Source organism: Botrytis cinerea, chromosome 4 (assembly GCF_000143535.2).
Source record: "Botrytis cinerea B05.10 chromosome 4, complete sequence".
Classification (NCBI taxonomy): Eukaryota; Fungi; Ascomycota; class Leotiomycetes; order Helotiales; family Sclerotiniaceae; genus Botrytis; species Botrytis cinerea.
This window is the reverse complement of record NC_037313.1, coordinates 1,086,084-1,100,889: the sequence shown is the minus strand read 5'-3', so window position 1 is coordinate 1,100,889 and position 14,806 is coordinate 1,086,084. Positions and strand designations below refer to the sequence as shown.

The 14,806-nt window shown below is 43.9% G+C and overlaps 3 protein-coding genes across 3 annotated transcripts; 1 reads left to right on the top strand and 2 right to left on the bottom strand.

The window, feature by feature from the left end:
• Positions 1 to 81: 81 nt before the first annotated feature.
• Bctrp5 lies at positions 82 to 2,679 on the top strand. Its single transcript, XM_001557147.2, has 4 exons — positions 82 to 346; positions 401 to 704; positions 771 to 1,710; positions 1,775 to 2,679. The coding sequence occupies exons 1-4, from the start codon at positions 211 to 213 to the stop codon at positions 2,576 to 2,578; spliced, it is 2,184 nt and encodes a 727-aa protein (XP_001557197.2). The 5' UTR covers positions 82 to 210; the 3' UTR covers positions 2,579 to 2,679.
• Positions 2,680 to 2,694: 15 nt separating this feature from the next.
• Positions 2,695 to 4,223, bottom strand: Bcgpr5. Its single transcript, XM_024692501.1, has 2 exons — positions 3,470 to 4,223; positions 2,695 to 3,398 (listed from the first exon to the last, which is right to left on the bottom strand). Exons 1-2 carry the CDS (start codon positions 4,009 to 4,011, stop codon positions 2,744 to 2,746), a joined length of 1,197 nt encoding a protein of 398 aa, XP_024548276.1. The 5' UTR covers positions 4,012 to 4,223; the 3' UTR covers positions 2,695 to 2,743.
• Positions 4,224 to 10,823: 6,600 nt separating this feature from the next.
• BCIN_04g03040 (hypothetical protein) lies at positions 10,824 to 14,609 on the bottom strand. The gene is made up of 5 exons (XM_001557151.2): positions 13,958 to 14,609; positions 13,870 to 13,890; positions 13,779 to 13,816; positions 11,197 to 13,724; positions 10,824 to 11,146 (listed from the first exon to the last, which is right to left on the bottom strand). Exons 1-5 carry the CDS (start codon positions 14,406 to 14,408, stop codon positions 11,038 to 11,040), a joined length of 3,147 nt encoding a protein of 1,048 aa, XP_001557201.2. The 5' UTR covers positions 14,409 to 14,609; the 3' UTR covers positions 10,824 to 11,037.
• Positions 14,610 to 14,806: the final 197 nt, after the last annotated feature.

The window sequence follows — 14,806 nt, the reverse complement described above, 5'->3', positions numbered from 1 at the left end:
TGACTTAATTGGGCGATAACTAGTGAGGGGCGACGGTTTTGACTCACTTTTTTGGGTGATCAATAAGAATTATATATACAAGAAAGGATTCCTGCTTGGAAACTACTTGGAGAAAAAATTGTTTATATTTCAACCATCAAACCCCCCTTCTCTTACTTGATCTTCCTCCCATAACACCTCTTTACACACCATATCAATCTATAATACACAATGGAGCATCTAAAGAGGACATTCGCACAATGCAAGAAGGAAGGAAGATCCGCATTGGTAACATACATTACTGCGGGCTTCCCCCAAGCACATGATACTGTTGATATCCTATTGGGAATGGAGGCTGGTGGTGCCGGTAAGTGGCTCCTCATTCCCAATTGACTGCATGGAAGTTGACAATTGCTCGCAGATGTTATTGAATTAGGCATTCCTTTCACAGACCCTACTGCGGATGGACCCACGATTCAAAAAGCAAATACTCAAGCTTTGAAGAATGGTATCACAGTTACTTCGGTTTTACAAATGGTACGGGATGCAAGAAAGAAGGGATTAAGAGCCCCGGTTCTTTTCATGGGTTACTACAACCCTTTTCTGAGTTATGGAGAGGAAAGATTGTTGAAGGACTGCCGAGAAGCTGGTGTCAATGGATTCATTGTTTGTGATCTTCCACCAGAAGAAGCTGTGAGCTTCAGAAAGTTTTGCACAAGCGGAGGGTGAGTTTTTTGTGAAGCATTGATATGTCGCATTTGAATATATGGCTTACAATTTCTGTTCAATAGATTATCCTACGTTCCTCTCATCGCTCCTTCGACTTCCGAATCCCGAATGAAGCTTCTTTGCAAGCTTGCAGACTCTTTCATATATGTTGTTTCAAGAATGGGTGTCACTGGAGCCACAGGAGGTTCAATGGATGCTGGTTTGGAAGGGCTATTGAAAAGAGTCAAGGAATACTCAGGAAACGTTCCAGCCGCTGTAGGATTCGGTGTTAGCACAAGAGACCATTTCTTACAGGTCGCCAAAATTGCCGATGGAGTCGTCATCGGAAGTCAAATTATCAACACAGTCAATCAAGCACCTGCCGGCAAAATCGCAAAGAGTGTCGAAGAATACTGCGCAGAAGTTTGCGGGAGAAGGGGCGCTCCAAGTGATGGAGAAGGTCTAACCAGAGAGGTTGGAATGGCTGAGACAATGAATGTTGCCCAAGAGCCCAGCGGAGAGAATGTTACCGTCGATGCTGTCATTAGGGATGAAGACAGATCTGGACCTGGTTTGGCTGATCAGATTGAGGCCTTAAATACCAATGGCCCCATAGATCCAAAAATTGCATCTCAAAAGTTCGGAGAATTTGGCGGACAATACGTACCAGAGGCGCTTATGGATTGTTTATCAGAGCTTGAAGCAGGATTCAATGCAATCAAGGACGATCCAGCATTCTGGGAAGAATACCGAACATATTATCCATGGATGGGACGACCAGGTCAATTACATGAGGCTGAAAGACTTACTGAGCACGCTGGCGGTGCAAAGATCTGGTTGAAGAGAGAAGATCTGAACCATACCGGAAGTCACAAGATCAACAATGCTTTGGGACAAATCCTTCTTGCTCGACGATTAGGAAAGACCGAAATTATCGCAGAGACTGGTGCAGGACAGCACGGTGTGGCCACAGCCACTGTGTGCGCAAAGTTCGGTATGAAATGTACCATTTACATGGGAGCTGTAAGTTTGAATAATAATTTTTTTTCTCTTGGGTTCTTCGTTACAGCACTAATAAATTCTACAGGAAGATGTAAGAAGACAAGCTCTCAATGTTTTCCGAATTAAGCTTCTTGGTGCATCAGTTGTCGCCGTCGAAGCTGGTTCGCGTACACTCCGAGATGCTGTTAATGAAGCTATGCGCTCTTGGGTCGTCAAGCTTGACACTACTCATTACATCATTGGCTCAGCAATTGGTCCTCACCCATTCCCAACTATCGTCAGAACATTTCAATCCGTCATCGGCAACGAAACTCGAGCTCAAATGCTAGAGAAGCGTGGTAAACTTCCTGATGCTGTCGTTGCATGCGTTGGAGGCGGTAGTAATGCGGTTGGCATGTTCTACCCATTCTCAAAAGACCCAAGTGTCAAATTAGTTGGTGTTGAAGCCGGTGGTGATGGTTTAGACACAGATCGCCACTCCGCTACTCTGACTGGTGGTACAAAGGGTGTTTTACATGGTGTCCGTACATATGTTCTCCAGGACAAACATGGACAAATCTCAGAGACTCATTCTGTATCTGCTGGTTTAGATTACCCTGGTGTTGGACCAGAATTAAGTAACTGGAAAGATACTGAGCGCGCGAAATTCATCGCGGCTACCGATGCTGAGGCATTCAAAGGATTCAGATTGATCAGTGAGAAAGAGGGTATCATACCTGCTTTGGAAACTGCGCATGCAGTATGGGGAGGAGTAGAATTGGCCAAGACCATGAACAAAGATCAAGATGTTGTTATTTGTTTAAGTGGTAGGGGTGATAAGGATGTACAGAGTGTTGCTGAGGAATTACCCAAGTTGGGCCCAACAATCGGATGGGATTTAAGATTTTAGATATGAATTATGAGGTACGAGTGGCCGAGTTAAGGTTTATGGGCGTTGCAGGGTCTTGTAAATATTTCGAAAATTATAAGTATGAATAGATCGTTAGAATAAAAAACGTTCTTCCTTGCAATGAGTACAGTTAATACGCGAAGCTACATAGTACCCAATTTCCAATCATTTACTAGCAACGCTCTCAAGCCTTTGCTTTCCACCTGACGGATACCTCTCAGGACTCCCGCTTGGCAACCTCGTCTTAGTCCTCGAACTTCTTGAAAACATTCGATATGCCAACCTCTGACAAGCAGTCTGAGATGTGATGACATACACAATCACATTCCAAACACCCTGTAGCGACAACATTAATGATTCAATGTAGTTCAACGGGAAATTAACCGATGATGGATCCGCCATTTGCCAGATTCTATTGATACTCGCGGGAACCCACGTAATAATCATAGCAAGAAAGAAAAGGATCGCCACTCGTGCATACAGCCAAGCCTCGGGATTGGTTCCAGACTCTGCAACCTCTCTGGTCAAACTTCTCATTCTTCGCATCTGATACACCTGGGATTCTTGTTGCTTTTGTTGAGGTGTCGCTTGGATTTCTACCTCATATTGATCCGTGTGCATTATGTTATCAGAAACGCCTTGATCGCCGGCATCTTTGACGATGGATCGTTCTTCGTAGGTTATCTCGATTTCGGTCGTGACGGTATTTGAGAATGGGTTCTCGTTCAGGGGGTTGAGGAAGCCGTCTAGATGTTCACGTTTGGACCAGATTACTTTGGCGGCCATAATGTATACGACGAGAGCAAAGAGGATAGTGATCCTATGGGCATCGGATCAGTGAACGTGATCAAACCTGAGAAGAGCGTTAGAAGCTCGGATAGCAGTACTTACCAGACAATACCATATAAGAAAACCAAACGCATCCAATCCCAATCCTCGCTAATCCAGCACCAGACAATAGCTGATCCGTAGATACGACCTCGCGATTTTGTCGATATAAATAAGAACACAAAAGCGGGTATGAAGGAAAGCCCATAGCATGCAACCAAATACCAAATATCCAGCTTCCTTAATTGATGTGTGGTATATCCTTTGAAGAAAATGAGATATACGTTGATGGCCATGAAAAATGCCCAGTAACAATCAACTCCACGGAACATCTGCACCAAGAAACCTTGGACCTGACATATTCCGGAGGCATCGAATTTCGATTTTTCCATCAATGATGCCGGACCCAGATCAGATATCAGGCAAGAGATACTCGAACCAATATTCCCCCATGATGCGAAGAAAATGAGTCGATTGATTGGCTTGTCGAAGGATGAACAGAAAAAGTATGTGATAACTATGAACAGATTGCCAAGGATGGAAATGGCTGACGTAATTCTCTCTGTGAGATCAACTGCATTGTATTGTTCGTATGTTAGAGGCATGATGTGGTCTCCGGTTAGGGGAATGTATTTGTCGAGACTCGAAAGGAGAGAAGAGTCAGGAGACTACCAGACCTTCTATAACGTGGTTCAACGACGATCTTCAGGAGTCAATTTAGAGAGATCAAAGCGGAAACAACTTAACAAAGACATAATTGAAGTAAAGTTTTATGTTGTGGAGATTATGTAAATAACATATATCCCAAGGTGATTCCTTTTGAAGAAATAAGAGGATCCCTATTTGACCATCCCATCTTGAAGCGTTCGTTAGACAAGGGGCTGCATTTAATTTGACTGTTTAGAGTTTTCAAAAAACTCTAATTCACAAAATACCGGCAAGATACCGATAAGCACCCGGCCTGAATCCCCAATGACAGGCTTTTGAGGTACTGTAAATCTTCGGTACAGTGCCGGCGACATGTTTCACTTCCCCGGAAAGAAAGGTCAACCACACGCGTCGACAAGGTTGGAATCGATATTTTTTGAGCGATCTTTCATCTTATAGGAAGTTGCCCCGGATTCCTCCCAAACAACTACGTTCGGAATGAAAGGTTTGGGCTCGGTGGGCTGAACAAATGAAGCAGGTTACATAGTTCATTATAATTAGGTATATATGCGTGATTGTAAGGACTGAAGCATCAGATGATATCATTCTGCTTTTGAGAACTGGCGTAGGTTACTAAAACTGGTGAACCGTGTGGATGGTGTAGAAATGTCGAATATATGGGTCAGTATATGTATGCCCTGCATGTCCACCCTTAAGCGAGAATGCGAACTGGGTAAGCCCTGACCCTGTAGACGGATTACTCCGTGTCTAGGTGCACCAAAATACCCCCATCGTGCGACAGTTTTTACTTTTCTTTATCCCATGTGGCAGGCTGGCCGCTAATCTATATTGTTTTTCCCGCTTTCTATACTTCTAGATTCCACATCTCACTCAACCTTGCGTATAAGCCTTTCGACATGCGATGTACTCGTGGTGGTAGAAAGTACATATGCAACACTTCACATGGATGCACATACCACAAGATGGTAAACTACAAGAGGACTAACCAGATTTTTGAAGGTGGAGTTTTGCATAAGTACTTTCTGGCCGCACGAGTATTACAATCATTCCGACATGTTCTCACTTGAATATTGAAAAAAGGATGATCTGGTAATTTTTGGTCATCACAGCTTGCCCGAAGTCATTGTAAATATGCCAAAGAAATTGCGAAGGTTATAGCTTTATTAAAGGCAGGATGGAAATGGATCGGTTTCATCTATCGGATTTGCAGAATCCGCGGAATCGTGATGAGCTTATGCCTTCAGCTATTACTAGAGTGGGAGTGGAATTGGAATGAACTTTGATATATACATATGACGCGCTCATTAATTTATCTGGAAAGTTAATACCTATTTTCAGTTCAATCGCAGCATTTTCCATTCAGCATAAAGTACTACACGGTGAAAGAACGATCATTGCGTCGGGTGATTTTGGGCGAATTGAGTCAGAGCACAAATCAGAGGATGGATTGTCTATGGATTCATAGACCTTTGTGGAGATTTCTGCTTATCCCCCTCTTTCTGAACTTCCTGGATTATATCTACACAGCAGTTGCTATTGCTAATTTGCCCGACCGAGTGGCCATCGCAAGTCATCCGAAATTGAACCCTTTTCAAGACCTGGCAGGGATTTTGTGATAACGGCCCGGCGATTTTTCCTCAAGTCAAGGTCACCATGTATTATTTCACGTTCCGTTGCGGTGGTCTGCTCAAATTCCCCCTGATAATCGTTGCTTGGCGAATTCTTTGGCAAAAAGCTTGTAGCACGCGAAAAGTTTTCAAGGTGGGAACGAATTGCAATTCTTTGTCTTAGAAGAGATTCACGGTGTTCCAGTAATCTACCGCCCCTCTTCCCCCTTTACCTCCTCAGAAAATATGTTGTAATTCTAACCCAGAAGCTCAGAGTACTCGCTCTGGAGAAACATTTCTCTGAGAAATAGTTTGCGATCTAAAGCCGCCGCAGACGACCACTCCACTCTAGAGTACAGAGACGGCACAGTTCTAGAGTAATAAAACTTTTGCTCAAACGTTCTCGAAGATAACCATCACCTCGAACCAATACGATGCCAGAGAGCCAGGGTTCACCAGGTAGATAGTCATATAAGGTTTGTCCTGATGCTTATTCGATACATCTATCTTGATTAGTGATCTGGATACCAGTTGCGCTTTTCAGCAAACTGTCGGCAAACTTCTCCTATGTACTTCTGATATTGTCTGTAATCGATCATCTGGCGTTCAAGTGTGAAAGAGTGAGTACTTGACCCAGCAGAGTGGCAGTGAAAACTTCTTCCGCCTAGTATATCGCAGTCATTGCGATTTCGGAGGAAATGAAAAGCTTTCTCAATTTCAAAACATCTCTTTCGTCATCCTCACGCACTTAGTTTGGTAACGCATGGTACAGAGTTCTTGGGAATGTTCATCGTACGTACAGACCAGGGAATGACGCCGTCTTTATAATTACTTTATCCCATCTTTCAAACGTCTAATCACTAAAAGAGTAGATGCATCGCTAGTTTAATCAGAAATGCGCCAAGTTCTGCGTGTTCTCCTACGCTAAAATAAACGAGGCTCTAAATCAGCTAGACGAAGTCGGACGAGAACGTTCCATTGGCTGCCCTCTTTGTTGTAGTTGATTAAGTTGAAATCTCTGGAAGAATTTCGCATAGGTCGATCAGTTCTGGATAGATACTTCCCGAGACTCTATCTTTGGATGCTACTGCTTTATGGTGATTGTCCCTACGATCTCAATTTTGCGAAGTTTGGTGGTCAATTTGACATTCTTCGCAACTTTTCAATCACGTAAGTTGATAGTTGTCATGGATGGTCTAGTTAATGGGTATACTTCAAAGATGGTTTTCATTTGGGTGTTCTGATTGTACACGACTGATCGTGATAACATGGCGAACTCGGATCTCGATACCCCAAGCATTTTCCCTTCAGCGCCCAAACTTGAACTGTTCACTACCGACGAAAACATAGATCACTCCTGTGAAGAGACTCTGAAGATTCTAATAAATGAGATATGCAGGGACTCTGATGAACTACATGGAAGGGTTCGCGAAGTGTGAAAGCTGTGACAGACGTTCGATACATTGCGATAACAAAGAAAAGGAGCGGAGATGATACCCCTATTGTAAGTACAACCAGTGCTCTTTCTATGTTGAGATACTAATGCTTCCTATTCTAATCAGATAATCTATTCATCCACGATCATAGGTGCTGGGCACTGCATCATAGTGATACACTTGAGCCGTTCGAACCTAATCAATTATGCCTTGACAGCAAATCTGCAAAAGGAATGAAGTGGATTGGTTAAGACTATGAATATCATATTTTAGGATGCATCGTTAGACACAAGTTGGAAGAGGTACAGACTGAGTCACATATTCGAAGTGGTATGGGAGATTTTAAACAAAAAGTTTCAACCATAGTTACGATCTCGAGTGACGGAATCGGTTTATTTGTATATGACAGAAGTGAGAACTTCTATCGTAAAAGAATGGTCTTCGTTGGCTTTAGATACGTATAATCTCGCATTTGCAATTCTAACAAAGAGCCGTGAAATTTCTGCTTCGGTAGCAAGATTGCGTCCTTGTTATGGACATTAGAGTCAGAAAATAAGGACTCATTGTCGCTAACTGTAGCAGAATTTGAATCGATACATGGAGTCATATGGGTTTGCGATATGAGACACAGCTGATATGTCTTCACCCTTTCCACCTTCTTTTCTTCTTTTCATGTTCTCATTCCTTGGATTTCTTCCTAAAACAAACGAGACTTCACAAGTGCAGAGTAGTAAAAGAAACAAGAATAACCTACAATCATTCGATTCCATTTAAAATATCTACCATCACTCAGCCTGCCTTCAAGCATCCAACCGACTCCCAACAAGTCAAATATTGATTCCCCATCCTCCACATCTCAATCGGTAGTCTATGTCCAGGAACTTCTCATGATCAGCCCAGACGTCCAACACCATCAGCCATTCACTCAATCAGCAGCGACAGTCATGGTTCAACTCTACCAGAACGATTTCATTCAGTAAAGAAGATAAAGCCATCTGCGATACAACTCAAGACAAAATCCATTACAGCCTTCTTGACTATTTCCACGAATGGTTTTGTTGCACCATACACACCATAAAGACATCAGACTACCAGCAAATTATTGGCCTCGAGTTTGCAACAGGTAGGGATCAACGCAAAGAGCATTATCCAGGTGAAGCAATCCCTAAGTATGTTATTCAGCTGCAAGAGACTCTTGATGGCGAGATCCCTGGAAAATTAGTCTTCTTTTCCTTCGAAGGAGGAGGGGAATATAACGATGGGAGAACATTTATGAATAATCTCAAGAGCTGGAAACGAAATAGTGGAAGGATGGATAAAGGATTCATGGTTCTGGGCGATCTTCTCGAGCGTGAGGTTGTATATCGTACATACGTGCTCGGGGGACACAAACCTTCCCAGAATCGAGTGGACAATATAGAATTAGTGAGGTAGGCATGAAGATTATGGGCGGATTGAATTGGAAGCATGAAATGCCATATCCTGCTGTCGTATTGGAGAGAATCGATGTGAATCACCAGGTGAATGGTGGTGATGAGCGAAAGTTGGAAGATTTTGTCTTGATGAGGAAGCAAAGGGATGCTGGTGAAAGAGAGGTATCCTATATGTTGAAGTCAATGGAGCCACGGCAAAAATGGTAGCTTGGCATTGATCAGGTGAAGTTTTTGGATAGGATCGCACTGAACTGGGATATTTGGATAGTAAACAATATAGCATGGCTTTTTACTCATTCGGAATGGAGAATTCTTGTGAAGAGTAATGCTCTAGTCCTTTATTGGGTGATGTTACTTGGTTCTTGACAAACGTCTATGAGTATGTCTAATTGAGAACTTCCCCTCCCCACGCTTACTTGAACCTCCTTAACCCTCTCTCTCCTGTATTCACTATATTTTACCCACAACCTGTTCGCACTCATCTCATGCACATCAATCTTGTCACTTCCTTACGTATAGCGTCGATCAAGATAAACTAATCGATCCATCCAAATGGCCCTCTAGCAGAACCAGGAGACGTAGCCAAGGTATTGAACCCTTTTTTCTTGCCAGAGGGGGAACTGGCTTAATATTTGAAACAATACTTGCGGCTTCATACCAGCAGAGCATATAGAAAAAGCGACAATTACTGAATGCAATTACTCCCATATCGACTGCATAACAAGCAAACACACCAAACGCATTAAACGTAGCCCTAACATGTGATCCCGGGGGATCAAAAGCGTCTACCGCTTGCAATACATTCCATCTACTCCCCTATCACAAACAAACCGTCTTCTTCCCCTCTTTCTCCAAGAAACCAAGCTCTATCTCAATAATCCACAACACTCCACAACACCAACCATGGCACCCTCACCACCTTCCTCAACCACGAACAACTCGTCAGCGATCACAGCTACAAACTCACCAGTCTGCACAGCAGCAGTATCACAAACGCAACCATACTTCCTCAGCTGTCAGAAAACGCACTTATCCGAAAAAGTCCGGCAAGCATTCAGAAAATCCACATCCACACCCACACTTTCCACCACCACACTTCTCCTTCCAATTCTACCCCCGCTCAAGATCCAGCTCTAGAAACTTGCACTCATCCAACTACCTGCACCAAGCACGCATCATGCGCTACACCAACCCATTCACTCTCCCCCACCCACCAAACTCGAAGACGCGATAGCTAGCTATTACAAAGCCCCAACACTACACTCCATCTCCAGTTCTTCCCCCTCCATTCCTCAACCCACCAACAATCCACCCCCATCAAAAACCCAGACCCAATCCTCACCCACCCCTCCCCCCTCTCCATCACAAAATCCACCATATCCGACCCCAAACTCAACTCCCGAGTACCCACTCTGCACTCTCCACAGCTGAAAAACAGAGGCACGACAAACATTACTTGGCCCGGAGAAAAAAGAAAGAAGAAAAAAAAAAAACGCAGGAGACCATCTCATCCCATCCCATCCTCATATTTCCCAACCAAGAACAGGTGTAGATCAATTAATAAACCTGGGTAATTTTCCCGTCGTAGATACAACGCACATACAATAGAGCAAGCACGCGAGGAAAACTCAACAAGCTGTATTTTCTCAACAAGGGAGGAGATCAGCCGGACGATATGCATGCTATACTATCTGTAACGATATGGCGGAACTGGAAAGAGGAGTATCACGAATCTCGGAGAATCCGCACATGGAATTGATGAGAAAGTGCGCGTGGTGTCGCTATAATGATCGAGAAAATACGGGCGGATGTGATTAATGTGGTGTAGGAGGAAAATTGAGTGCATGTGCGGAGTGTAAGAAAGAGAAGAAGGTGTGGTGTTGTGGAGTTGAATATCAGAGGAAGGGGTGGAGGTTACACAAGTTTACTTGTGAGAAAAAGACTACTGCGAGTGCGGGGAAGAAATGAAGACAGATTTTCAAGGACGATTTTTCCTCTCCTTTAAGTTTTTGCTTTGAAAGAAAATCCCTTTGTGAGAATTGAATATGGATCATTTCTTATACTGACCGAAACTGGTTCCATTCATTCTCGAGCATCTGCTATTTGATGCTGATGATCCCTCGCGCATGTATAACTTATCACCTCACTACTTTATTGAACTTAGGTCTGTATACTTAAGCGAACCTGAATGGCGACAAATTAAGCAGCCGTTATCAGCAAAAACTAGCATCACATCAGATGAATAGCAAAAGGAAAATATAGCAATGCAAATTGCAAACATCGTAAATTTCATTTGTATCATGAGTTAATCATGAAGGATATCTCTACATACTATATAGCTTTTTATCAGCCAGTCGTATATCTATAAACGCCTTTTGTTGAAAATGCAACCCTGACACGTTGAATGTGTTTTTACCGCCCTCAATATGAACTAACTTGTTGAAACGCTAATCGAAATACAAAACCAAAGATATGAGAATACATTCTTAAAAGAGACCATCAATTTCTCCAGTCTCAGTGTCAACATCGACGTTGAGATATCCAGGTGCGGTAGGAAGACCAGGAATGGTTTGAATATCTGCCGCAAGTGCATACCTGGAACCATGTTAGAGAAAGCAGTAGAATAATCACGCAAAAAAACTTACAGATAACCAGCTCCAGCAGCCAATCTCACATCCCTAATTGGAACAGTGAATCCAGTTGGTGCACCCTTAAGATCTGGGTCATGCGACAAAGAGTATTGAGTCTTTGCAATACAGATTGGCAAGTTTCCGAAACCTTGCTTAGTGTATGTGTCAACCTTCTTTTGAGCGATCTCACTGAACTCGACCTTTTCGGCTCCATACATCTCTTTACCGATGGCTTCAATGCGGGTCTGAACGTCTCCATCAAGGCTGTAAAGAAGCTTGAAGTTCTTCTCCTTTTCACTTGCAGCGATGACACCCTTGGCGAGATCAACAGCTCCCTTACCACCTTCGGCCCAGTGGTTAGCTGGAATGGCATCTTCGGCACCAGCAGCGATGGCCTCCTCTCGGATGACCTCAATCTCGGCGTCAGTATCGGTCTCAAACTTGTTAATCGCGACAACAACTGGTACACCATAGGATCTGGCATTGGAGATGTGCTTCTTGAGGTTGACGCAACCTTTGCGAAGAATCTCAACATTCTCCTCTCTGTAGATTTGGTGAAGCGCAGCACCTGGAGCGATTGGTGGGCCACCACCGTGAACCTTGAGTGCTCGAACAGTTGCAACAACGACAACAACATCTGGAATGAGTCCAGATGATCTACACTTGATGTTGAAGAAACGTTCTCCTCCCATGGTGAAATCGAAACCTGCTTCAGTGATAACAAAACCGGCCTTTTCGTTGTGGTTCTCATCAGGCTCAGTACCAGCGAGCTTAAGAGCAAGCTTATCCGCAAGGACTGAACTAGCACCGATACTGATGTTTGCGAATGGTCCGGCGTGGACGAAAACAGGCGTTCCTTCCAATGTTTGCATCAAGTTGGGCTTTATAGCATCCTTCATCAATGCTGTCAAAGCACCACCTGCACCAAGGTCATCACAAGTAACAGGATCACCATTTCTGGATGATCCAATGACCATGCGACCGAGTCTTTCTCTCATGTCGTTCAAGTCGTTACTGAGCGCAAGAATAGCCATACATTCACTAGCGACAGAGATATCAAATCCAGTTTCTCTGGTTTGTCCCTTCTCGGTACCAGCGGTACCAACGGTAATACCTCTCAAATGACGATCATTGACATCAAGAACACGTCTCCAGGTAATTGTCGAAGGATCAATATCTAATCTTGCGAATCGATGAATCTCGTCCTCGGTGAGCTCGTCGGGGTTGGTTTTAGTGATACCAAGCTTCTTTAGTCTACGGAACATAATAGGTTGGAATTCACGCTTGCCCTTCTTTGCTGGAACAAGACGCTTGTAAAGCGGACCGTCCTTTTGAGTATTCTCGTGGAACATTCTGGTCTCAATAGCAGCAGCCAACAAGTTGTTTGCGGCTGTGATTGCGTGAATGTCACCAGTTAAATGGAGATTGAATTCATCCATAGGAATGACTTGACTGTATCCACCACCCGCAGCACCTCCCTTGATACCAAAAGTTGGTCCTTGACTTGGTTGACGAACGTTAGCGAAAGCTATGCGATCAAGATGACCGGCGATAGCTTGAGTGAGACCCATAGTAGTCGTGGATTTACCCTCGCCAAGAGGTGTTGGGGTAATACCAGTGACAACGACATAACGACCGTTGCGGCGGTGCTCAAGACGTTTGAGTAGGCTCAAATCAACTTTACCTTTGTATGCTCCATAAGGTTCAAGTTCGTAACCAGCAATGCCAATCTCTTGTGCTACACGTGTGATATGCTTTGGGTGTTGAGCTCTCGAGATAGCAATGTCTGATGGCACTGGGGTTTGAAGCTTCAATGGCAAAGGCTTGATAGCTCTGGCCTTTTGACGCTCGAAATAAGCTGTTGCGGATTCAACAACGTTCTGCAATAACATTGCGATAGTCATTGGTCCCACTCCACCAGGTACCGGTGTGATTTGAGATGCAACCTCGGAAGCGGATTCGAAATCGACATCACCAACAAGTCTTTGACCAGATTTTTTGGTCTCGTCAGCAATAAAGTTGGTACCGACATCAATGACCACCGCGCCTGGCTTCAACCACTCTCCTTTAACGAAGTTGGCTTTTCCGATGGCTGCAACAACAACATCGGCATTCTTGATGAATTGCTCAAGATTTTGGGTTCTGGAATGGCATACTGTCACAGTAGCATCGGCATTCTTAAGGAGGTAACTTGCAGGGCTTCCCACAATATCGCTACGTCCAAGAACGACCGCATTCTTTCCCTTTAAGTCAACTCCACTCTCTTCGAGCAAGACCATAACACCCTTTGGCGTACATGGTGTGAAAAGAGGACGTCCTCCACGCTTTGCAAGTTCGCCAATATTCGATGCTCCAAAACCATCTACATCCTTCTCATCAGATACAGCGGAAGTTACGCTGTATTCGGACATGTGCTTTGGGACCGGTAATTGGACAAGAATACCATGAACGGATGGATCATTGTTCAATTGCTCGATTTTGTCAAGAACCTCGGCTTCAGTTGCGCTCTCAGGGAATGGGATAAGTTCGCACTCGATCGCTGCCTAATTACCCACGAATCAGTGTATGCAGGAGAATAGTGAGGAATAGTAGCTAACCTCTTGTGCGGCCTTTAACTTCATGCGAACATAGGTAGCTGTACCGCCATTAGTGAGTCATTTTCGACAGCAATCAATCACATATACATACTTGAGTCAGAGCGATCGCCCACTGTAAAAAATTGTATTAGCATAAACTTCTCATCGAACGTTTCTAGTAATGCCTTGCGGAAATTTACCTTGAATAATCTTCAATGAAGGCTTGAATCTTGGGTTGGTCTTTTGGGCATCGTCAATTTCAGCATGAATCTTCTCACGAATCTTCTTCGCAATGGCAGTGCCATCGATCTTGGTAGCTGTCATTGTCGCGGGAGTACTTGAGAATTGCCTGGTAGTACTGCTTTGCGGGGTGAAGGGGGATCTGGATGAGGCCCTTGTGGGGGAAGAAAAAGTTGAGCGGAATGGCTGACCCCGCAATTGGAGTATCTGTTGGGCAGCTTGAGCAGATGAAGCTGAAGGGGCTAAAGAACTCAACAGTGCTCGGTGCTGAGTAGGAAGAGAAGCTCGGGATCTAAGGATTGACGCAGAATTGGTAAGAGTGAGGCAATTCAAAGAAGGCAACATGCACACATTGTGACGATAAACGCGGGCGGCACCACAGGCTACTTTGGCTCTTTTGCCGATCAACATTTCTGCACTGTGCCGCAAACGAATGAGGTGATTGGATTTGCTTTGATAGGCGAATGAATGACAAGATAGATAGATACAGATGTAGTAATGGAATCCGAATGATAATAACAATAAATGAGTGGTACTTGATGAGCCTGCTGAATGACTACAACAATTGTTCTAGCATGTACTAAGCTTTAAAGCTTTCGATACAAACGCATCGGTGAAGATAAGATGATCAAAGCATTGCGTCAAGCAATGAATAATATGAGAAAAAGTAACATAATCAGTTGGTCAATCAATCAATCAATCAATCAGTCAGTCATTCACTCATTCATCCACTCATCCACTCAAGCATATTTCTTCCTTCTTCATGGATTGCCTGCCGGTGTATCTGAAAGGGAGTCTGCTGAAAGGGA

Coding starts and splice junctions, on each gene's coding strand:
- Bctrp5 (XM_001557147.2), top strand. CDS start 211: ATGGAGCATCTAAAGAGGACATTCGCACAATGCAAGAAGGAAGGAAGA. Junction 705..770: donor AAGTTTTGCACAAGCGGAGG/GTGAGTTTTTTG, acceptor TCTGTTCAATAG/ATTATCCTACGTTCCTCTCA. Junction 1,711..1,774: donor GTACCATTTACATGGGAGCT/GTAAGTTTGAAT, acceptor TAAATTCTACAG/GAAGATGTAAGAAGACAAGC.
- Bcgpr5 (XM_024692501.1), bottom strand. CDS start 4,011: ATGCCTCTAACATACGAACAATACAATGCAGTTGATCTCACAGAGAGA. Junction 3,399..3,469: donor TTCTTATATGGTATTGTCTG/GTAAGTACTGCT, acceptor CGATGCCCATAG/GATCACTATCCTCTTTGCTC.
- BCIN_04g03040 (XM_001557151.2), bottom strand. CDS start 14,408: ATGTTGATCGGCAAAAGAGCCAAAGTAGCCTGTGGTGCCGCCCGCGTT. Junction 13,891..13,957: donor TTCATTGAAGATTATTCAAG/GTAAATTTCCGC, acceptor AATTTTTTACAG/TGGGCGATCGCTCTGACTCA. Junction 11,147..11,196: donor GCTGCTGGAGCTGGTTATCT/GTAAGTTTTTTT, acceptor ACATGGTTCCAG/GTATGCACTTGCGGCAGATA.